Source organism: Engystomops pustulosus, chromosome 3 (genome assembly GCF_040894005.1).
Source record: "Engystomops pustulosus chromosome 3, aEngPut4.maternal, whole genome shotgun sequence".
Lineage (NCBI taxonomy): Eukaryota > Metazoa > Chordata > Amphibia > Anura > Leptodactylidae > Engystomops > Engystomops pustulosus.
Window position 1 is genome coordinate 77,384,883 of NC_092413.1, and position 25,921 is coordinate 77,410,803.

General features: G+C 40.4%; 1 protein-coding gene across 2 annotated transcripts in view; it reads left to right on the plus strand.

Moving 5' to 3' along the window:
* Positions 1–25,921, plus strand: part of PCNX2 (pecanex 2) — a 454,272-nt gene that overhangs the window by 32,508 nt on the left and 395,843 nt on the right. For both annotated transcript variants that reach the window (XM_072141166.1, XM_072141167.1), the window contains exon 3: positions 19,683–19,773. In XM_072141166.1, coding sequence (XP_071997267.1) covers positions 19,683–19,773 — 91 coding nt within the window. The remainder of the gene's footprint in view (positions 1–19,682; positions 19,774–25,921) is intronic.

Consider the following 25,921-nt stretch of genomic DNA (forward strand, 5'->3'; position numbering starts at 1 on the left):
CTTGGCCATGGCTGCCTGTATAATCTCTTTTCCAAACAAAATTTGTAGACAAGTCTAAATAAGTGAATATGTGAATTGATTAACCTACACTTGTTTTCAGCTTTATGACCAGACTCAATTTTTAGAATCTGACATGTGTCACAATAATTGGTTATAACTACGCAGAGCTTTTCATTCTGAAAAATATGGAAATTTAGCAAAATTTTAAATGTTGTGCTTTCTGGGCAGATCATCAGACCACCCAATGATATATAACATTTCCTGAATGTCCGATTTATGGCTCCTTTATGTTGGCATGGTTTTACATACCACTAGTTACCCCAATATAGAAACTACACCCTCAACATATGCGATACAACTTTTATTATGTATATTAACCCTTTCAGTATTTCACAGGGTTAAAACAAAATGTAAGTGCTATTTAGAAACTAATTTTTGATTTTGATATTACAGGAAGTTTTTCAAATTTTTTATGTGTTTAGTGTGCAAATCAAATAATGTTTTTGTTTAATTGTGCAGATTTTTACAGATGTAATGATACCAAATATGTTTTTAATGTGCATTATGTAATCAGCAAATCTCCTCTCCTCAGCTGTTCTGATGCGTTTGAAAATGCATGTGTTGCTGCCACATGTGAACGCACCCTAAGCCAATTGTGTGTGCAAAGTCTTTTAGGATTAAGGGATTTAAGATTGAGTAACTGCTGTACTTTTGTGATATTCTGATTCTGCGAATTAGTACTTTGCAAAATTCTATTTTTCATATTGTACTCCCCATTAGTGCAATGGACTTTATAAGTCCTAATGCCACACAGTTAACAACTTGTGCCATGTTTGCTTTCCTAAAGCAACCATTGCTGCGTGTGATCTATGAACATCGCTCTTTGAAAATTTGTACTCTTTGAAATTTTAGTCGCTCTAATCCTCCAAAGCTGTTTGCCTATCTAGCTAGTTGTTGAATCTACTAGTTAGGTCAGTCAAGTTAGTACCTCTGTTGTATATTATATAGCTGAGCTAGCTCAATGTCGTTATCCATAGCTAGGTCAGAGGATATAGTGTTGTAATATGGAAATAGTCAGCTTAATTAGCCAGTCACTGTACCTTACAGCTAGATTTCACTAGGTAGTGTCATTATGTGAAGAAGATTAGCCGGACTGTCAATTGACTCTATTAGGCATCTCAGACTAGATCAGCGGTGGCTAACCTATGGCACTGGTGCCAGAGGTGGCACTCAGAGCCCTTTCTGTGGGCACCCAGGCCATCACCAGAGATGACTCCAGGTATCTTTCTGCAGTCTCAGACAACCCAGGACTTGCTGTGCACAGAGCTATTTTAAAGTGACTGCGCTATCTGGGACCACTGGAGGAGTGGGAAGGTGTGGACAGATCTGGATTATCATTGTAGCTCCTGCTCCGGCCCTGACAATTCCTCCTGTTTACGGGACCCTGGAGGGAAGCTACAATGATTATCCAAGTTTCTTCTATTTTCTGCTTTATTGATGTCCTCAGGGTGCTGATATGAATGACAGCTGTGACAAAGCAGGGAGTGTAAATCACTAATTACATTTCTGTGTTGGCACTTCGAGATAAATAAGTGGGTCTTGGTTGTAGTTTGGGCACTCAGTCTCTAAAAGGTTCGCCATCACTGGACTAGATCATCTTGAGAAAAAGATAGCCGAGTGGGAGCAGCAAATATTTAGTGATATGGTTTGAACTTATGTTCAAATATACCAATTACACGATGCCCCGGAAGAAGCTGCAAGGCGAAACCCAGGGTTGGGCAGTGACTTTGCATCCTCGTGGAAATTCAATGCGTATTTTAACTTGTTTTTATGTGAGTAGATCTGATATTAAAATACTCGATCTTTTGGAACTGTCTACACTATGTCCTTGTGTATGTGTATTTTCTCTGCATAGCAGAATTTACTACCAGGCGAAATTTTGAGGTCGGATTGATCTGTAAATATATCAAGGAATCCTATGTGTGGAGTAAGAAACTCACATGAGGAGTACACTGGGTGGGTAACGTGAGTTCCCAGCCTCATCCACCTAGTGGAGCTTAAGAGAAAGTACAAATGGCGGATGTATAAATATTAAAATATAACTTTTATTGGTAATATTAAACAAATAGGGCAAAAATTGTTTTATGCAAAAGGGCCAGGATCTACACTCACGGAGCAACACGCCAACCATCTCTGCTAATACGGCAGACACTCCGGCATCCTCTCCTCAACGCACAGCTGCCTGTGTGCCTCTCAGGTCTTCTGACCATCGGCCTTTTGCATAAAACAATTTTCGCCCTATTTATTTAATATTACTAATAAAAGTTATATTTTAATATTTATACATCCGCTAAGAAACTCACATGAATCTGAAATAAGGATGAAAGACTAAGTTATAGAGCTCTGGTCACACAATATACTATACTTTTAACCCTTCGGGTGATACTTGATCCATCCGGGACCGTTGATGTAGCTCTATTTTACAGATAAGGTGCTGCATTTTTATAATAATTTTTTTGAGTGTTACAATTACACGAAAACTCACACTAGTGGGGTGCTAAGCAAGCTTGGCTACTATACCGCAACTACTACCCACAGGCTGATGTAATGCTGAACCTCCAAACACCTCTCACTACAGGTTGGGCTCCTGTAGATAGACAGCCAAATCCCTAAGGTGTTACTATTTTCACAGTTCCAAGGGGGGCTATTCAAATATATATCCTCAACTAATTCATATCCTACTATCCTTGCATCATTTAATTGAGTTATGTGTCGATCATCCTGGGTACACGACCCATACAACACCCATTCAGAGGATATCATTAGAGGATTTTAGTAATTTTAACTGAGAGTATAGATCCACAAATTTGTATCTGAATAATTATTTCATTTATTAATGCTTCACAAATAAAAGGTAATTTTTAGAATGTAAGGGAATGGGATTATTATGACTGTGTGTACAGTATTTGGTGGCTATTGTTAATGGTCCATCGTAGGTTATATCTAAATAATAGTTAAATCCCATAAATTACCACATTATAGAAACTACACACCTCATCGTATGAAAAACCACTTTCTACAAAGTTCGTGAACCCTTAAGGTGCTTTGTTGGCATTAAAACAAAATGGAGGTGAAATTTAGAAATTGTTATTTTATTGGACAATACAATAATTTTCGGCCAAATATAAAACATTCACAATTGATTAAATGACAAAAAGCTTGATGCCCAATTTTTCTTGATTGTGCCGACATTCCACATCTGCTGAATGAACGCATGGCCGGCATAGCATGGAAGGATCACCATTCAGGACAGATATGCACATTGTACAAGCTATAACATTGTACAGGCAGTCCCCGGGTTACATACAAGATAGGGACTGTAGGTTTGTTCTTAAGTTGAATTTGTATGTAAGTCGAAACTGTATATTTTATCATTGTAGTTCCCGACAATTTTTTTTTTTTGCCCCAGTGACAATTGGAGTTTCAAATTTTTTTGCTGTAATAGGACCAAGAATTATCAATAAAGCTTCATTGCAGACAATTTTAAGCTGATTATTGCAATCTGGGACTATTTTAAACCATCCAGAGAGCTTCACCAGAGGTCACAGTGGGCAGAGGGGTCCGTCTGTAACTATGGGTTGTCTGTAAGTCGGGTGTCCTTAAGTAGGGGACCGCCTGTATAGTAAGAGTGGAGTGTCAGCCGTCATATACAGCTGACGGCTGCTGCTTTTGGTATCGGTTCCACTTGTGATCCGGTGCTAGAAGCTTGACATAGTGGTACATCTTTTTACAGTAATTACCTTTCTGCACACACATACTATTACATCAGGATGTGGGAAGGGGATAATATTTGAAGGTTCATTAACCCCATAACGCTGAAGCCACTTTTCACCTTCCTGACACCGCCCATTTTTTAAAATCTGAAATGTGTCTATTTAAGTGGTTATAACTTTGGAACGCTTTGATTTTGAGACTGTTTTTTCGTGACACATTGTACTTCATGTTGGTTGAGAAATTTAAGCAATATGTTTAGTATTTATGAAATAAATGGAAATTTGGCAAAAATTTTGAAAAAAAACAATGTTTTCCAAATTTTCTACTTTCTGGAAAGTTGGCCATATCATTAAAATAACTTAATTAACTAACATTTTCCATATGTCTGCTTTAACTTGGCATCATTTTTCAAACATCTTTGCCTTTATTTAGGATGTCAAGAGGCTTATAACTTTAGGTGCAATTTTTCAGATTTTCACGAAAATCATCAAAACCTACTTTTTGGAGGGTCAATTTAGTTAGAAGTGACATTATAAGGCCCACATGACAGAAAACCCCCACAAAATGACACCATTTTAGAAACTACACCCCTCAAAAAAATTCAAAACACCCTTTGGGAATTTGAATTATGAGCGTTTCATGAGGATGAAAAATAAATGAAAGTGAAATTACAGAAATGTAATTTTATCTTACAATAGATTCATTGAAAACTAAAATTTGCACCTTCACAATGGGTTAAAAAGGAAAATGCATTTTACAATGTTTAGGGCAATTCCTCCTGAGTATGCCAATACCCATTTTGTCACTGTGCCCTGCTGTATGGGTACTTGGAAAGGAAAGAGCGTTGTTTCGTTTTTGGAGGGCAAATATGGCTGAAAAAGTTTTCATGTGTCAGGATACATTTGGAGAACCCTAATGGTACCAAAACAGAGGAAAGCCCCAACAAGAGACACCATTTTGGAAAGTACACCCCTTGGAGAGTTCAGCAAGGTGTAATTTGTGTATTTGCCCCAACAAGTGTTTGATTCAATTAGGCCCCGAAAAGGAAAAAAAGGTGAAAATTTTCTCAAAAACGGCACATTTACCCCAAATTTTTGCAAGCCACAAGGGATAAAAGATGAAACACCCCCCATAAATGTGTAAAACTATTTCTCCTAAGCACAGAACTGCACCACTTGTGCATATAAAGTGTTGTATGCGTACACAGTAGGGCTCACAAGGGAAAGGGGGACTTGGGCCTTTTAGAAGTCAGATTTGACAGACATCGTTTACATGTGTCAGGATGCATTTGGAGAGCCCTAGTGGTACCAAAACAGACACTATAATGTATAGCCGACACCCGCAGCTTCTGGTGCTGGCTCCATTCAGGAGCCGGCGCCAGAAGCTTGACGTTACAATACTGAAAACTACGGGAACGCACCTCCCGCGATGCAGTACTATTACGTCAAATGCCGGAAAGGGGTTAAGGACAGGTTCTGTTCCAGAGATCTGGCACATAGTAAATGTGGTGCCAATATACAAAAAAGGATCTAAAAACAATTATGGAAACTACAGACCTGTGAGTTTATCTTTGGTTGTGGGGAAAATATGTGAAGGCTTTATTAGAGATGCTACCCTACTGTATATAACCTTATAACCCAGCATCAGCATGGGTTTATGAATGATCAGTCCTTTCAGACTAATATGATCAGCTTCTATGGGGCATACGTTCTCGATTAGACCTGGGGGAGGCTGTGGATGTTGTATATCTGGACTGCTGCTGGGACTTAGGGAAAATCTGTGTATTCATGTTAAGCAAATGGCTTAGTGATAGAAAACAAAGGGTCATCATTAACCCCTTAACACATTAGAACATTCCTGTACGTCCTAATGCCATTAAGGATGTACGAAGAGGGCTCACAGACTGAACCCTCTTCATATGTGGTCAGTATGTGTTGGCAACATAATGTACCGCTGGCAACAATCACATGTGTTAATTATTCATTCATGTGTCATCGGGGAGCCACAATCTGTTCCCATGGCAGCCTGGAGCCTGTATGAGTAAAAAGAAAAAGGAAAAAATAATAAAAAATTAAAAAATAACTAAAAATTCAAATCACCCCCCTTCCCTAGAATGGATATAAAATAAATAAACAATTTGAAATAAAAAATGTTTGGTATCATCACAATTACATCTAACAAGTCCCGATTCATCAACATTCCTGGAGGTGAACCCCAGAAAATAGTTCCTAGATGTCTGAAAAGCCTCTTTTTTTCGCCATTTTGCAACTGAAAAAAATTTATAAAATGTGATCAAAAGGTCATACAGTCTCCAAAATTCCAAAATGGTAGCAATGTAAACAACATTGTGTACCACAAAAATGACACTTTATAAAGGTCTGTATGATAAAGTATAAAAAAGTTATTAGCGTCAGAATAGGGAAAAATGAAGACATTTTTTTTGCACAAGAGATTTTCATTTTTTAAAATCTATTAAAAATTAATAAATAAATTTGGTATTCTAGTGATCATGTTGAAAGGTGAGGAAGTATTCCAGCACTCACAATGTCTTCTAAAATCATAGCATTTTATTCTTCATCTTAAAAAACGTACAGCCATGACTTGTGTGACCACCGGTACACGATCTACGCGTTTCGGACGCTTGGTCAGATCATGACTAAGGACTGAATAATTTAGTCCGAAACACAAGTCATGGCTCTACGTTTTTTAATATGAAGAATAAAATGCTATGATTTAAAAGACATTGCGAGTGCTGGAATACTTCCCCACCTTTCAACATGCTTCGGTCAGCCGACAGGACTGCCTAATTCCCTGCACCGAGGGCTGTACGAGAGACTGTGATTCCCTACATGCTGCAAACATCAATGTGAGTGAGCGGATATTTTCCTTTTCTTTTTTCTGAAATCCTAGTGATCATACCTACCCAAGGAATAAAGTAGATGAAAGTGTTATTGGAGTGCACAGTGCAAGCCTTACAAATGTCGTCCACAGGAAAATGGCACAAATGCATTCTTTCTACTGTTTAACCCCTTCCCGACGCGCGCCATACTAGTACGGCGCGCGCCGGGTCCCGGTGCATGGAGAGGGCTCGCGGGCCGAGCCCTCTCCATAGCCGGTAAGTCTTTGCTGCATATTGCAGCAAAGGCTTACCGGTAACACCCGCGATCGGTGCTAGCACCGATCGCGGGTGCTTTCACGGCGATCGCCGCCGGCAATGCTGCCGGAGGCTTCAAAAAGATGGTATTTAATGTTGGTATTTAATATTCCATGCCGTGTCCTGGGAACCGGGAAAAAAATTCCAAATGCAGTGAAATTGGTAAAAAAACTGCATTTGTGCCGTATTCTTGTGGGCTTGGATTTTACGGATTTCACTGTACGCCCCAAATGACATGTCTACTTTATTGTTTGGGTCCGTACGATTACGGGGATAACAAATTTATATAGGTTTTTTAATGTTTTCATACATTTAAAAAATATAAACTTTCTGTACAAAAATGTTTTTATTGGATTTTGCCATCTTCTGGCGCTAATAACTTTTTTATACTTTGGTGTACAGAGCTGTGGAAGGGGTCATTTTTTGTGGATTTTGATGACGTTTACAATGTTATCATTTTTAGGACTGTGCAACCTTTTGATCACTTTTTATAGAATTTTTTGTTTTTTTTAAATGGCAAAAAAAGTGCCATTTTTGACTTTGGCCGCGATTTTCCATTATGGGGTTAAACGCAGTGGAAAAACCGTTATCATATTTTGATAAATCGGGCATTTACCTAATGTGTTTATGATTTTTCTGTTTATTTATATTTATATCAGTTCTAGGGAAAGGGGGTGATTTGAGTTTTTAGGTTTTTTTATTAAATTTTTTTAAAACTTTTTATTTTTACTATTTTTCAGACTCCCTAGGGTACATTAACCCTAGGTTGTCTGTAAGATCCTATACTCCTTATACATTACATTGTAATGCACGGATTAACCCAAAGTATCCTCAGGTCTTCGTGAGACCCGAGGCTGCCATGGTGACGGATCAGCGCTCCCCGATGACGTCACGAGGAGCGACGATCCGGAAAGATAGTGGCGCCCATGCGCCAGCGGCGATCAGCTTTGCCGGCGGCAATCAGCAGGAAAACACCTGCGATCGGTGCTGTCACGCAATATGCAGCAAAGACTTACCGGCTATGGAGAGGGCTTGGCCCGCGAGCCCTCTTCATGCACCGGGACCCGTCAAGTGACGTAATACTTACGTCACATGTCGGTAAGGGGTTAAAGATGGGTAGTGAAAAATTGGGTGCCGTAGGGGTCAGTACTGTGTCCCATCTTTTTAATATTTTTTTGAATGACCTTATAGAGCAGTGGTGGCGAACCTTTGAGAGACCGAGTGCCCAAACTGCAAACCAAAGCCAACGTTTCTATCACGAGGTGCCAACACACAAATTTAGCCTAATGGTGCCACAATACCACCTAACAATAAGACAAATAATGTTGCCATATGATGATGCCACCTTTACAAGCACATAAATAGCATCATTCTGGTAATAAAGACTATAGAAAGGCCAATGTTACCAATAGTATTACTATACTATACAAATATAGTGATGAATATCATATTAATGCCATTCAGGTATATTACCGCCATATACTGATTATCATTACCCCCATACAGTGACAGTAGTCCTGAGTAGATGCAGGGACTAGGGGACTGTGATAAGTTAGTTTGCTCATGGGCCAAATATTGCCATCTTTATCCCCTTTTTGTTTTTGTGTTTCCATTTTTTACTCCCCACCGTGAAAGAGCTCTGCGTAAAAAATTGCACTTCATAGTGATGGTATTTAATATCTCCCTGTACTGGGAAGTGGTAAAAATTTACAAATGCAGTAAAATTGGTTAAAAAAATGCCTTTGTGACATATTCTTGTGGGCTTGGATTTTACAGTTTCCACTGTGCACCCCAAACGACATGTCTACTTTTTTCTGTAGGTCAGTACGATCACAGGGATAATATATTTATATATGTGTAATAATGTTTGTATACATTTACAAAAATTAAAACCTCATGTATTACCATCACCATCTTCTGGTGCAAATTTTTTGGGCGCTTTTTCATACTTTGGTGTACGGAGCTGTGTGTGGTGTAATTTTTTGTGATATGAGATGCGCTTTAAGTGCTACCATTTTGAGGACTGTACAACCATTTGACCACTTTTCATAACATTTTATTACATGTTGCAAAATAGCAAAAAAGTGGCATTTTGGGAGGTGGTTTGTAGGGCAAAGTGGTTGTTGTGGGGTGCAGGCACAGGTAGATTTGGGATCACCCATATGACAGCTGTCCATGGCCACGTATACACTTGCCTCTGTCCACAGCGCTCATCACCTGCACAACTCTGCCAGTGATGCAGCATAGCACCCGGTTACATTGTACATAGGGTGCTTACTGTGGGGTTGTCTTGGCTTCATTGGACGCCTTGTGCAGATGATGAGCACTTCAGATACAGGCAATGTGGCCACAGACAGCTGTCACACAGGGGGATTTGGGACACTAAACCACAAGTATGTATAGTTGGTTTAGTGTCACCTGCCAGGACCTCTGTAAGTGTGCACATGTGTGTGAGCAGCCCCAGCAGCTCCTGACCTTGTATCACTGCTCTGCTGCTGTCATCTCCATTCTGTGAGCTGCCTCACTCCGTTCTCTTCCCACTTCCCGAGCTGAAGAGGAGGAGGGGCGGGCACTGGCACTACAGGCTGCCGGAGCTCCGACTTTGATGAGACCGGGGAGATGGTACGCGTGCCTGCAGAGAGGGCTCTGCGTGCCCTCTCTGGCACACGTGCCATAGGTTCGCCACCGCTGTTATAGAGGATTTGAACAGTAGAGTTTAAATATTGAAGATGATACTATTTTCTGTGAAGATATTTATACTAAGGCTGATACCCCAGAACGTAAAATAGCGCCCAAATGTCTGAAACACTACTTTTACATGATTTTACATCAAATAAAAAATTTAATAAAAAGGCATCAAAATGTCGCACAGTCCTCAAAACGGTATAATTGAAAATGTCAGCTCATTTTGCAAAAAATGACACCTCAGTACATGAAGTATGAAAGGTATTAGCATCAGAAAATGGTGACATTTTCCTTTTTTTGTACACATCGTTTAATTTTTGAAAATGTATTAAAGATGAACTGTAAAGGTTTTTTTTTTCCACAAATCAGTAGCTCTTGGGATGTAAGAAAACTTTGCCTATTATCTTTCTTACCTATACCCAGAACTTTCTTTACCATACCCCTCATATTACCTCAGAGCTGCAATAGCTGCTTGCTCTCCCTCTGAGAGCAATCCCTGAGAGTCTGTAGTTTATTTGTTGTTTACAATCAGTGTAACATACAGCAAGCATACATGTCTCTTTAACCCCTACGGGACTAAGCCTCTTTTGGCCTTAAAGGGGTATTCCAGGAATCAGCATAATTCATATACAAATGGGTACTTAAAATATAAGCTAATATGTAATTAGTTGTTATTTAAAATTTTGCTCCCCTTAGGAGAAAATGCTGATGAGATAGACTGTAATGAAGAATTAAAATGCTACTGGCCCTTTAATCAGTCCATTAATTTCCTCCGCGCGGTCCGTTGCAGAACAGACACAGGACAGAAGATGGCCGCTGGTCACATGTCCACATCACATGTCCTGCAGCTGCCTGGACAGGTCATGTGATCACCACTATGTTTGGCTGTAGTCGGTTGGTTGCAGTGCATCCAGTATGGTCAGTGTTGTGGTGATGTGCAGGGATGGCAGTTACACATCATTAGGAGGAGGAGTTACTGAGAACTAAAGGATCATGGAACTTGTAGTTTCCAGTAGTGGCCATCTTAGTGATAACTCCACCTACTTTAGAGTGGCCATAAATTTTGTAAATCATAAAATCAAGCTATTTAAGCTCCATTTTGTGACTAATGACATTGAGTATTGTTGTACTCATTTATTTATAGCATTATGGGTTTTTGTGTCAGACGTTCATGTTCCCGGAATACCCCTTTAAGGACGCGGACCCATTTTTCAAATCTGCCATGTGTCACTATAAATGGTTATAGCTTTGGAACGCTATGAGATATCCAGGGGATTTGGAGACTGTTTTCTCGTGACACATTGTACTTCAAATTAGTTTAAAAATTTGGATGAAATCTTTTGTGTTTAGTTATGAAAAAAAACAAAATTTGGAAAAAATTTGGAAAAATGTTCTAAATTCTCTACTTTTGATGCAGATAGTCATAGCACCAAAATAACTTCAAAGCTTACATTCCCCAAATGTCTGCTTTATGTTGGATGTTTTTTTAAGATTCCACATATTTTACTAGAATGTTATGAGGCTCAGAATTTAGGCATAATTTTTCACATTTTTTGTAAAATCACCAAAACACCTATTTTGATAGACCTTCTCAACTTCTAATTGACACTGAGAGGCCTAAATAATAGCTAGACTTGTAAATTACCCCATTATGGAAACTACACCCCTCAATGTATTAAAAACCACTTTTAAGAAGTTTGTTAACCCTTTAGGTGTTTTATAGGGGTTAAAACAAAATGGAGGTGCAGCCTACAAATTGTAATATATTTTCACAATACACTCATTTTGGGTGGAAAATTAAACATTTACGATGGATTAAATGAAAAAAGGCTCCCCAAAGTTTGATACCCAATTTCTCTCAAGTACACTGATACCCTATATGGGGTGGTAAATTGCTGTATGGGTGCACGGCCTGGCACAGAAGGGAAGGAGGCGCCATCCAGATCAGATTTGCTATGTCACATTGTACAGGCTATAATTTTTTTCTTTTTTTAATGTGGACCTATAGGGGCTTATTTCTTTTTCCACATGAGATGCACTTTTCTGGTACATAATTGTGGGGCATCTATAGCTAATTAGTGAGATTTTATTAACTCTTTGTTGGTGGAGGAAATTAAAATCATTAATTTTTAGGAAAATTTTTATGTGTTTTTTTTTCTTTGGCCGTTAACCATACCATAAAAATAGTATATTATTTTTATTCTACGGGTCGCCACGATTACGAAATACCTCATTTATATAGATGTTTTTCCCATTTTTACTGAATAAAAAGTAATGTGGCAAAAATGTTGTTCATTTTAGCATCATATGCATAACTTTTTTATTTTTCGCCTCACAAATCTGTTTAACGGTTTACTTTTTGTGAGAAGGATTGTTCTTTTTAGTGGTCTTATTTTAGAGTGCATAACATTTTTTAAATCACTTTTTAGAGCATTTTTTATAGGGTATCAATTAAAAATTATCTTTTTTCGGAGCCTTTTTTGGGGGGTTTTACGGGGTTCACTTTGCGGATCTAAGCACGATTTTGCTTTTTTTTCTCCGGCGTTTACCGTGCTGGTCCAGTAACAATTTTGTTTTATTATACAGATTGTCACGGCAATACCAAATATGTAGGGGTTTTTGTGTTTTTTATACTTTATTAAGTGTTTTTATGGGTTTTTATGTAGTGCTTAGTGTTTTTACATGTTTTTACTTTTCCATAATTGAACTTGAACCAGCGATGCTCTGATCGCTGGTTCAAGTTCAATACACTGCTTTACATTACTATTTTATTGTAGAGCAGTGTAAACTGTCTGAGCTTGCAGAGCATGCGCAGACAGTTTACAATCAGACCCGGAAGGGGTCTGACTGCTCAGAAGATCGGGCAGCCCTGGAGCACTAGGCAGACTTCAGGGCTGCCCAGAAGTGGATCCCCCGGTAAGCGGCACGGGGATCCGATCCATAGTGGAAACACCCTTACACACTGCGGTCAAGATTGCGGGTGTTAGCACACGCTGTTAGCTGTGATAGACAGCTGACAGCCGCTGCTCCTGTTGCCGGCTCCGTTCGTGAGCCGGTGCCAGAAGCAGGATGTTATAGCACGTCCCCATGCGCTTAGCATCTAGCCGCGGGGACGTACTATAACGTCCAGGTGCGTCTAGGGGTTAAGAAATGAGAGCATGTGACAGGAAGTTAAGGGGTGTGGTTTGCTGGGAGCTTGGAGAAGAAATGATGGATTTCTGGCTGCACATGTTATAATAAAAGAAGTTTCTGATGGAATTCATCTCTGCCTACTGCTATCACATGGAGACATTACAACTGGCGACGGGGAGGGATGGGTGTCCTGCTGCAGTGAGTACTGACTGCATTTCTACATGTGTTTAATGCCAAGGTGTGTGAGATAAACACCGACAGACACAGATAGAAAATCTGCCTCCCTGACACAACAGCACAGTTACTTTCTGCACTACTCTACTGAGCAGAGCTAAAATGGAAAAAATGGAAAAAAACTTTCTGGAAGCCATAGACATCAAAGATGATAAAAGGAAAAGAGCTTTAGGGTGCGTTCACACGTTGCAGTTAAAACTGCATCGCAATCAGCTTTGAGGTGGTTTTAGGTGGAGTTTTGTCAATTGAACAGGTGAAAGACTTGAACTGAACGGGTGAATTTGATTTTGAAGGGGAAACCTGCTCCACAAATTTCATTCACCTGTTCAGTTCATGTCTTTCACCTGTTCAATTGACAAAACTGCACCTAAAACCACCTCAAAGCTGATTGCGATGCAGTTTTAACTGCAACGTGTGAACGCACCCTTACTGTTGCACCATGCAGGCTCAGAAATGTATGCAGACACTGAGGGTGCGTTCACACATTGCAGTTAAAACTGCATCGCAATCAGCTTTGAAGTGGTTTTAGGTGCAGTTTTGTCAATTGAACAGGTGAAAGACATAAACTGAACAAGTGAATTTGATTTTGAAGGGGAAACATATTTTTACATATTTGATAATACGTTGCCATTTAGACCTTAGATAAATACCTAATCTTAAATCATTAATATGTATATTTGACTATTGCAAAGTTTATATAATATGTACTATATAGCAACTTCCGGCCAACAGGGTATAAATACCTTGGAGACGTGTATCGTATACGTCTGAGGAAGAGGGCGTGGCCCTCGAAACGTCACAACAGGTGGACGATACCACTCTGTCCAACAGTCAGAGACATGGTAGTCTCAGCCCTGGAGCCTTTGAACACGTGAGTGCTGCAAAAAAACTGCCAGAACGCCAAACAAGGTGAACTTTTTCATTATTTAAAAGTGACAGCACACTCACTAGGTTGTACATTTACTAGCCGAGGAATTAACTTTGTATATAAGAAGAATATGAAATGAAATGATATAAAATACATGTATATATTTGAAAGAAGTAAAATCTGATAAAATCAAAAACGGTCTCAATTGGTCGATTTATAGGACACAGTTCACAGATGCGTTTCTTTGGAGGATAAGGAGACCTCCTAAAGTCCTTGACCTAGAATCTATTAAATACCTCTGTATCTCTTTATCACTACCCTCATCCAGAAGGGGAAACCTGCTCCACAAACGTCATTCACTCGTTCAGTTCATGTCTTTCACCTGCTAAATTGACAAAACTGCACCTAAAACCACCTCAAAGCTGATTGTGATGCAGTTTTAACTGCAACGTGTGACCGCACCCTGAGGGTGCAGTCACACGTTGCAGTTAAAACTGCATCGAAATCAACTTTGAGGTAGTTTTAGGTGCAGTTTTGTCAATTTAACAGGTGAAAGACATTAACTGAACGAGTGAATTTGATTTTGAAGGGGAAAACTGCTCCACAAATGTCATTCACTCATTCAGTTCATGTCTTTCACCTGTTCAATTGACAAAACTGCACCTAAAACCACCTCAAAGCTGATTGCGATGCAGTTTTAACTGCAACGTGTGACTGCACCCTGACACATACCTGAAAGCTCTGACAGATAACTTCAACCCTAAACAAAACATTAGATATGAGAGGTACAAGTTTAGGATTGCCAAACAACTTCCAGAAGAATCCATGGATGCCTATGTGAATCCATGGATGCTTTGTGCTAAGGGAATTAGCACAAGGCTCTGCTTTTGCTGATAATGATGATGACATTTTAACACAAGTAATTGTTTCTTGAACATCTTGTACAGTAAGATTAGCATCCAATATTAAGGCAGAAGAGACCAAAGACTACTGATTATGGTCGGGACCTATAGTCTATTTTGTAAATTCACAACAATTGCATTTCTGCAAAAAAGGTCCGTAGACCAAGAGCAAAGGCTAATAAAAATTAACTTTTATTTCTATAATTTAATAAAACCAGAGCTATGCCGGTGTTATTATTTAATTGGGGTATATGTGCAAACCAAAAATAATTAAAAACTTTGTGTGGTGGGAGTCGGTTTTTAATTTACACAGTAGAGAGAGGCGGGAGTTCGGATATTGGTGGAGTAGGTGTGTGTAACTTGTGCATTTGTTTTGGGAGATCGTTATCGATTGGGAGATCGCTAATAGATTCTGTTGATCTCTGGTGGTTAAGTCGGGGATATTACATTGATAACTAATACCACGTAGTAGTCAGATATGGGCTATCAAAATGTCCCACTCATAGGATAACAAGCTTTGCTTTTGGAATGTCTCCCAACAACCACACACTCATTCATAGGGTAGTTAGCTCCACTTAGAGATTATCTCCCAACAGGCGCACACACAGTTGTCACTATTTGTCTGAACAGCTTTCTCATACATCGCTATTTGCTGTCTATTAAGAATTGTGAGATGTTGGTAAATGCTCCAATATCCTTTAATCCCTAAAACATCTCCAAGTGATTTAGTCTCCTAGTACTATATATCGCTGCAGTCCGACATATGCCTAGTTTGAGTATCCCTACTCCTTATCACCACTATAAAAATTCTAAACACTCAGACAGCCCCCCCCCCCGACATGTTTCGCCATATTTCGCCATATTTATGGCGTCCTCAGGGGGTATCGGTGCTGAATTTCCATACCCTGAAATAAGTCTTAAGGAGCTCAAATCCTTCTCATGTGTGAGAGCAGAACTGTCAGTCACAGATGAGCACCTTAGAGGCACCAAACTGTTTGTTCCCAAAACATTGCGTCACTCCGTAATACAGATTGCTCATGAAGGACACCTGGGAATAGTTGGCACAAAGAAACTTCGACGTGAAAAATTGTGGTTCCCAAACATGGATCAGCTGGAAGAAGACATGATAAAGCATCGCTCCACATGTCAGCTGGTGACCCATTCATCAAAACCTGAGCCCTTACAAATGTCTCTTTTACCCACAGCTGTCTGGGAAGAAATAGCAGTTGATATCTATAGCCCACTGCCCAATGGGCAATACATTCTGGTAGCAATTGATGAATATTCAAGATACCCTGCAATTGCATTTATTTATTCGACTTCAGCAAACAGTGTAATTCCAGAGTTGGACAACATTTTCTCAGCATATGGTATTCCCCGTGTAGTCAAAACAGATAATGGACCTCCATTTAATGGCCATACATTTGTACAGTTCTCTGAATATCTGGGGTTTACAAACAGAAAGATAACACCGTGCTGAACACAAGCAAATGGAATTGTGGAAAGATTCATGCATATGAGATAAAGCCTCTTACTAGGAGCACATACCACTGAAATAGGCGCTGTTTAGATTTCTGCGCAACTATAGGAGTACACCTCATTCAACTACTAATGCTGCTCCTGCCCACCTATTTTTCAACAGAACTCCTTGTATCCGTATTCCTGATGTTACCAGCCACGTCATTCCTGATGAATCTACGGTGAGACCAGCAGACTTTAACAACAAGCAGAAAGAGACGTCATACTCAACCATCTTTTATAGAGATAGGTGACAAAGTGGTTGTACATCACAAACAGAACAACAAGACCTGTCCAACATATGACCCAGCGGAATACCATATAACAGCCAAGAAAGGAAGTATGATCACAGCTGAGCCAGATGGACATTCTATTACCCGGAATGTCTCACACTTCAAAGAAAAACGGATTACCAGAAAATGATGCTGGTGAAGTCTCTCAGACCCACATAGAAGTTGCTGAGAGTGACAGTTCTCAACAGGACATAGCCAGCTCTTCAGATAACTGTTCTTCCACAACCAAGACGTTATCCTTTGAGAGAAAGAAAAGCCCTATCTAGACTTATTGAGGAGGCGTAATTTGAGGTTTGTATTCTGCTTATCTAGTAATGACTCACGAACGGAGCCGGTACCAGAAGCTATCACAGCTGACACCGCGCTCTAACACCCGCGATCGGAACTGACTCCGATCGCGGGTGTTAACCCCTTACAATCCACGGTCAAGCATGACCGCGGCATGTAAGGGTGTTTCTGCTATGGATCAGATCCCCAGTGCTGCTTACTGGGGGATCCGATCCTCTTCTGGGCAGCCCCGAAGTCTGCCTAGTGCTCCGGGGCTGCCCAATCCAGAAGCTATCACAGCTGACACTGCACTCTAACACCCGCGATCGGAGCTGACTCCGATCGTGGGTGTTAACCCCTTACAATCCACGGTCAAGCATGACCTCGGCATGTAAGGGTGTTTCTGCTATGGATCAGATCCCCCGTGCTGCTTACTGGGGGATCCGATCCTCTTCTGGGCAGCCCTGAAGTCTGCCTAGTGCTCCGGGGCTGCCCAATCTTCTGAGCAGTTAGATCCCTTCCGGGATTGCAGTATATGGTAGGAACCCTAGAGGGTCTAAAAAATAGCAAAGAATAAAAATCATAAACATGTTGGGTATCACCGCATCCCAAAGTGTCCAATCTATCAAAATATAATAATGGTTATTCCCAGCGTTCAACCCGGTAAGGGAAAAAGCGCCCAATGCCAAAAATACCACTTTTTTGCCATTTTGAAAAATACTAAAAATTCTGTAAGAAGTTAACAAAAGTACAATTTGTACAGTCCTACAAATTGTAGCATTAAAAAAGTCATCAAAATTTACAAAAAATGACTCCACACACAGCTCCCTACACTTAAGTATGAAAAAATTATTAGCGCGAGAAGATGGCAAAATGAAGAATTTTTTTTTTGCACAGGTTTTAATTTTTGTAAATGTATGAAAACATTCTAAACCCTATACAAATTTGGTATCCCCGTAATTGCACCGACCCAAAGAATGAAGGTGGCATGTCATTTCGGATGCACAGTGAAAGCCGTAAAATCCAAGCCTACAAGAATACGGCACAAACATGTTTTTTCACCATTTTCACTACATTTGTAATTTTTTCCCGCTTCCCAGTAAACGGGTTGAAATATTAAATACCATCACTATGAAGTGCAATTTGTGGCGCAGAAAACAAGCCCTCCCACAGCTCTTTACATGGAAAAATAAAAGGTTATGGATTTTTGAAGGAGGGGAAAAAAAAAATAAAAACGCAAAAACGAAAAGGGCCTCGGCTGGAGGGGGTTAAGGATCGTCCGGTCCCTACAGTTCTAAAGAAACTAGTCTTCTTTTGGAATCTGCCTGAAATATTGCTGTGAGACAAATTGAAGTCTCTGAACATTATATACCAGCTCCTGCGACCAAGTCTACTAGTTTACTAAGACACATCATTATCTTTAGTTACCTGTGCTGTGCCTTAGAGGGCACACATAAGAAACACGCTTGTTCACTCCAGGATGCCAGAGTGCTATCAACCTAGCACGGACGATAAGTGAAAGTGAAAGTTTAACTTTCACTGTCCTAATGGGGGTGTTAGAATCTGGTTTCATGTTGTTATTAGCAACTTTGCTTATTTCTTTTTGGCCACTTTTGCACAGTGCAATTTAGGCTCACATTAATCAGGGGAGCAGGACCAGGTCCATAGAAAGAGGGCAGAAGTGGCTTATTACTGCTTCTGCCTTCTCCTTTCTTCACTGCATAGCACTGAACATTGAAGACTTATATACAGTTTTTAATAACCATTACTTTTGCTTTGGATTTAGTAAATTATATTTATCTAGGTGGGCATATATAATTTTTGTGTCTTTTTAATAGAAAAGTCTGTTAGTGGCTTATTTCTAGATTTAGGGAGGTGATGCCTTATTTGGACTATGACTTATGATGTATCTTGATAAATTTGTCTGTAATATTTAATGATATGTTTTTTTTTGTTGTACTTTTATGATACATTTACAATATATTTATCATTGGTGTAATAATATGTTGTGTGTGCCAACTTTTAAAATCTTTCCAATTAGACCTAAGGGCTCCTGCAGTGTTACCAGAACCTTTCAGGTCTCTGGCTTCGCAGGCTCTTAGACCCCCAGAGCCCTCCTGGCTTTAACATAATTTCAAAAATTGATTTAAAAGGAAGATAACAAATATAAGAGGATGGTTTATCTTATCATGCTTTATTTTGATGTTAGATTTCCTTTAATTAGTTTCACATTCTTGCCAAAAGTCTCTTTGTTTAAATACTTTGTGTAACCAATTTTCTTTTTCATTCATTAAAATTACATACTTTTTCTAATATGTTTCAATTTTTTTGTACCTGATTTTGGGGGTTATCAGCATATCTGAACCCTAGAATAGTATTTAGTGACACCTTTAAGTCAACAGAGAATTAACTATATTTTTCATGTTATGTCAGTTAAACTAATATTTTAAGTATTTTTAAATAATGTTTTCTTTTTAAATTCTCATTGCAACTGCTTACATTATTTGAATAATATAATTTTATGAGGCTGAATCCTTCACTTTTACCACTACCAATAATTGACTGATTACGGACTGTTTTGTAAGATATACTTTGACTTGTCTGTGATGTAAATGATGTGACAGATGCAAACAGATTTACAATAAAAAAGAATCATTATTTACATAACAGTTTATTAACTCCCACTTCTTGCACAGAGGAGGTCTAGAAAACTTCTCCATAGACCTTCTTTAGTTTGCTGAACCCTTCAGTGTTTTTCTGTTAACAGTTATCCTTGAATCATAACTAGTCCTAGTCACCTTGTGTTTTAATCTATACTGTAATCCACAATTACAATATGTTTGTTTCTTTTGTAGAATGAAAAAGGATACAGCTGTAGAGCTTAAAAGCCAAGATATAGGACAATACCAGCAAGGCATACATAGAAATGTTTCTTCAGATTCACTGGTGTGTATGTTTTATTACACTGTTTGTAATGTGTTGCTTTGTTACTCTGTTCTAGGAACATTATTTGAATATTGTAATTTATTTTTACAGTACCACATTTGACCAAATTTAGATCATTTACTTTTGAAGAAAATGCAATTTTTAAAATATATTGTACATTTTTCACACACCTGCTTTTTTGTATTGTATTGCACTTGCTAGAAGACTGTTGACTTCTTTAAGATGAGCACTGTGTTGTTTCTAGAAATTCTGGAGCTGTTTTTTTTTCTAGCCCCCACTGTCCCTTAGTTATTGGTGTCTTTTTTCTCAGATCTCAAATGTCATATGGCTGGGACCAGACTGATAGCCCCAGCCATTTGACAGAGAGCCACCTCAACATATTGGGTATTGAAACTATGCTTAGGCTTCCTTCTGTCATAATGGTGGCTCAATAATGGTGGCCCTTATAAAAAAAAATGTCCAGACCATTACACAAGCACCATCCCCTCCTGTTTCACCCCTTCTTTCTCATAATTTTCTCAAAATGTGTGTATGCTATATGTGTTACTTGCAACTTTTTGGACAAGCTTTTGTGGTGTTAAAATGTTACCAGATTAGGTACATACAGAAAATGTCTATCCTCTGCTCCATTACTAAAATAAATATCAATATATGACAATAATATAGAGAGGTATAGAAAGCTATTAAAGACCTTGTTTTTATCCCGCGTTATAGGCCAGAGCAATTTTTAAAATGTTGACATTTACATTTAAAACTGAAATTACAGTATAAAGAATTACTAAACCCCAAAAAACATGTATTACCTGGAAGCAGACACTTGTCTTATTTTCAAAATAGTGTTAAAGGGAACCTGTCTCCATGGACCTCATTTTCACTAAAGACAGATTGTAAAAGCCATGACACCTGCAGTGCAAAAATGCCTCTCTGCCTTTTCTAAGCATTTGCATTACAATATAATTGTGTGTTTTAAGTTACTCTTACATCCTGACAAAATCCTGGGGTAGTCAAAGGGGCTGGACTTTGGTTTGGATGCATTTCAAAAAGCAACATGTGATATGTCTGAGCTGCAGGCTGCCTCCATCTTTGTGCTCCTGTACAGCTCTGTCCCTCCCCCACTAATGTCATCTCACCAGGCTGTGACCTCTCAGAAGGAGCGGGATGGTGGAGCTGTACAGGAGCACAAAGGTGGGGGCCAAGCTCTGAGGAGTGAGTAACACAGACAAGCCACATGTTGTTTTTTTAAATGCATCCAAACCAAAGCCCACCCTCTGTGACTACCCCAGGATTTTTGTCAGGGTGCCAGGTAAGTTATAACACACAATTATACTGTAATGCAAATGCTTAGAAAAGGCAGAGGGGCATATTTGCACTGCAGGTGTAATGGGCTTCTGCAACTGGTCTTTAGTGAAAATTAGGTCCCTGGTGACAGGTTCCCTTCAAGGAGTTTATAGATATAGACAACTTCATGCAATTTTGATTCACAGAGTACATTTTTTATACAAAATGCATAAAAATGTATTTTGATGGCAAAAAATATGCCCAAACAGAATAGCTTAATCTGCCAAATCAGATAAAAGGTCACAATACCACATTGACCAAAGCTAGCTGAAATTAAAGAGTCAAGGGAATAGTTCCTCACGGTATGCAGTTACAGCCAGGTTTTTTTCCATGCACATTGTTGCTTTTTTAATGTCTAGTTCCTTGTGGTTAGAGTTTTTGTTGTGTAGCCCAGGATGAGAAACGTATGCAGTAGTACAGTTAGCATCATAAAGGAAGAATGAGGCAAAGGGCCAGAAAACAGTTAAATTATCATGTGGGGAACACCGTGGGACAACTGTGTCTGTCCCTAGTATGCCCTGATTATGGAGGTCAGCTATTTGCCCTGAGCACTAATTATGAGCAGAACCGAACTGCAATTTCATGGGTTCAGAACCCGAAGACACATCATTGTTTGGGATTCGGGTCCATGTTGGGGAAAAAGCACAAAGCGGCTTCATTGTAAGCAGCCAATCAAGCAGCCTCCAGCCCTTAGCAACCACACACGAGAGAGCTAGGGAGAGCTTGCTACTCATCATAGGGTCATTCAGCTAGGCAGCGACTTTTGAAACAGCAGCAATTTCCCTGGGACAGGACTGAGGTGTATAGAAGACGCTCTTATTACTAGGGACTGGTGGAAACCTGAAATAATTGACCCTATAAGGGCACTAAAGAATTGCACCAGTGCAGGGATATTCTAACTGATTAAAGACTATTGTACTTGTCCTTGTATAGTATTCAGCTCCAGAAAAATCATCATCAATCATTCCTAGATTTAAAAGTTACTCCTGTAAGTGAATAGTGCATACGATTTTGTGAATCAGAAAATAGTGGTAGTGTTGTTACAGAATGTATTTAAAAAGTTTTGTCGTCACAGAACAGCGTAAAGGAACAATCTATTTGAAAAATTTGGGGGCTTATTTACTACGGGTTGTGCTGCTCACTTTCGTCGGACTGTTTGCCGTTTTCGGGTTTGTGCAACTTTGACAGGTATTTAACAGGGGTTTGCGCTGGTATTGTGTTGGAGTATAAACAGGATTTAAGAATCAAATTGTGTCGCAAGACAATCCACTTACATACACCAGGATGAAGAATTTCCGGCGGACCTGAGTGGGGAGGCGACACATGCAGGATATCGGGCGCATGATCTCAGTGAATCGCGGTGGAGTGCATTATCGTCGGACAATGCACTTTCTGTGAACTCCAAGGAACGGGTAAGTAAATGAGCCCCATTGTTGTTACAGAATAGTGAGCAGGAACACATCTATCTGAAAAGGTTTGTTGTTTGTGAATAGCTTCCAGTAATACTTTGATTATAAAGGTGCTGTCACAGTATTGTTTTGTACTGCAAGTCTTTCAAAATGAGTAAAGCAGGATTTGGACAGGGAAATTGCTGTGGTGCTGCTGCTGGTGGTGGTGGTGATGGAGCTGCAGGCTGAGGACATGTTCTATCTATGCCTGCTCCAAGTTCCTCTGGTGAAAGTTGGCGCTAGGGTGTGCATAGAAAAAAATATAAAAATATATATCATGGAACCTCTTTTACATGCTTCAGACAAATGGCAGCACACAAAGGGGGTCATTTACTAAGGGCCCGATTCACGGTTTCCTGACGTGTTACCCGAATATTTCCGATTTGCGCCGATTTCCCCTGTATTGCCCCGGGATTTTGGCGCACGTGATCGGATTGTGGCGCATCGCGCCAGCATGCACACGTCGGAAGTCGGGGGGCGTGGCTGAGTGAAAACCCGACGGATTCGGAAAAACCGCTGCATTTAAAAAAAGAAATATGTCGCTTGGGACGCGCTTACCTTCACTTGGTCCGGCCCGGTGAACTCCAGCGCGTTCAGATGCTTTTCAGCGCAGCAGCGCCACCTGGTGGACGGCGGAGGAACTACCTTGATGAATCCCGGCCGGACCCGAATCCAGCACAGAAAACGCGCCGCTGGATCGTGAACGGACCAGGTAAGTAAATCTGCCCCAATGACTTCCGTAATCTTCACCATAGCTGCATTACTAATGAACTGTGCAAGCCATATTATTGATTTCAGAAACAGCTTTCATTTATAATAAACAGCATATCAATTCATAAAACAGAAGAGCTTTAGTACATTACAGTTAGAAGTCCATCATAAAATATCATATCCTTTGTTTCTCCATAGAAATATATTGCAAAGCATCCAGAACATGTTTATAGAAGGCTACACAGGCTGAACAAGTGCATGTGACTTTTCAGAGGCTCAATCCCTATCGTATAGCACTTAGTCAATAATTTAACCAAATTTACTTACTTTACAGTCTGTACTACTGCTATGTACAACTTTAGCCATACATACATACATCATTTTTATAGAAAAACCTTAAAATTACACTGTTCATTTAATCCATGAGGTTGGAGGGTTCCAAGCTCAGTAATCCAAAAGACCTCCATCCGAAGGAAACTATTTCTCACATTGACCTTGTCATTCACAACAACCTGGTCAAGTATTAACCATCGTAAATAAAACACTCTAGGTATGTGGATGATACCTGCTTGCTGTGGAAAGGAGATGAATTGTGTCTACATCAGTTTGTTGATTATCTTAATAGCCGACATTCGTTGAGCGAATTTGTATTGAAAAGTAGCGTAGAAATGATACATTATTTGGATGTGGAGGTTCAAAGAGATGCTACTGACACCTGGGACTGGAATCTAAGTGGCACCCGGTTTTCACCAGATCCAGCAAAGCAGGTTGGACTTGCTGTGGTGTGGTGCCACCAGGTCATTCCACAGGTGTTACTTTGTCCACAGTGGCAGCCAAGGTGAGGTACAAAGACAGGCAGGAGGTCAGGGCAGGTGGCACGGGATCAACATCAGAGACAGAGCTGAAGGTCAGGGATGGCAGCAGAGGAGCGAAAATAGGAACAGGTCCGGGGTCATAACAGGAAATCAATAAAAAGGCACAGGGCAACAATACAAGCTTTCTCAGAGCCATATAGCACAAAGATCCGGCAGGAAATGCTGGAAGAGGCTTGGTCCTAACTATTTCATGGAATTACCAGCACCAATCAGCGGTGCGCTGGCCCTTTAAATCATCTGGAGCGCACACAGCTGCGGGAGCCAGAACAGGAAGGGGACATGTGAATGGCACAGGCACTGCACTGGCAGACCAGAAGTGAGACCACAACCTGCAATATGGGTTGTGGTAGCACCCATGACGGTACCCCCCCCTTCAGCCTCTCACTCTTCTTAGGCCGAAGAAATCTCTGCAGGAAATCCTGGTACAAAATATTGTCCTCGGGCTCCCAAGATCTCTCTTCAGGCCGTACCCCTTGCAGTCTACCAAGAAGAACTGCTTACCTCTCATCGTTTTTATGTCTAGGATCTCCTTTACCTCAAGCAGTAGAAGCAGTTCAGGATGACTGGCTTGAGTAGAGATACGTGGAAGGAGATCGAGATGCACATGGTGGGAGGAAAGCGTAGCTTGTAGGCCACAGGATTGATGCGGCTGAGCACCTTGAAAGGACACAGAAATCATGGACCAAGTTTGTAGCCAGGAATTTTAAGACGGACATACCTGGAGAACAACCAGACTTTGTCACGTAAAGAGAAGCTAGAAGGAGGCCCACTTTTCTTGTCAGCCTGAAGCTTGGTTAGGGATAGCAACCCAGAGCCTGGTTAACTCTTTCTACTTTTCCATTGTACTGAGGGTGGTACTCAAAGGAGAAATCCAACTTTACTTGCAGGTTACTACAGTGAGAATGCCAGAAGCGGGAAACAAACTGGACCCCCCCGGTCAGAGACGATGTGCAAGGGGGGGGGGGGGGGGGGAAACTGCAGACCAGGCAGAGGCACAAAATGGGATATCTTTGAGAACTGGTCGGTTACCACCCAGATGACGGTATTCTGAGAGAAAGATGGAAGATCCATGATGAGATCCATTTCCACGTGAGAAACGGGAAATGAGGGCTACAGAGCATTGCTCTCCAGAGTGCCCAGCCACATGAGAGCAATGTCCCCAAGTCCATATCCTTTTTCAAAGTGCAGGTCGGACATAAGTCTTGCCAGGAGGAAGCTGCCGGAGATCCACTGGAGCAGCAACAACCAGTTGCTCGGGGAAATGATATGTCGAGGTGCTGATTCTTCCCCAATGACATCAGTGACACGAGAGGGCATCAGTCTTGACATTCTGCTCAGCAGGACGGAAGTGAACCAAGAGGTTAAAACGTGAAAAGAAGAGCGACTAGCGGGCTTGCCTTGGGTTAAGGAGTTGAGAAGTCTGGCGGTAAAGGAGATTCTTATTTTCCGTATACACGCAGACCGGATAGTGAGCTCCCCCAGATCGTCTCAAACAAAGAATCTCCCCTGTCTTCCAATTAAGCACAGGTGCGTGGAGCTGCAAGCACAGAAGACCCAACAAAATAGAAGACGTGGTAGCACATAGAAAGACAGTCTCTCTTTGTGTAGTGCTCCGACTTGCAGTAACAAAGGCTTAGTGCGGTACCAGACCAGATCGGGGAGAATTTGGCCACTGACAGAGGTGATGACCAGAGGCATCTCGAGACGGACCACATCAAAGTGATGCCGGGAGACCAGAGAGGCATCCACGAAGTTTCCTGCAGAGCCGGAATCCAA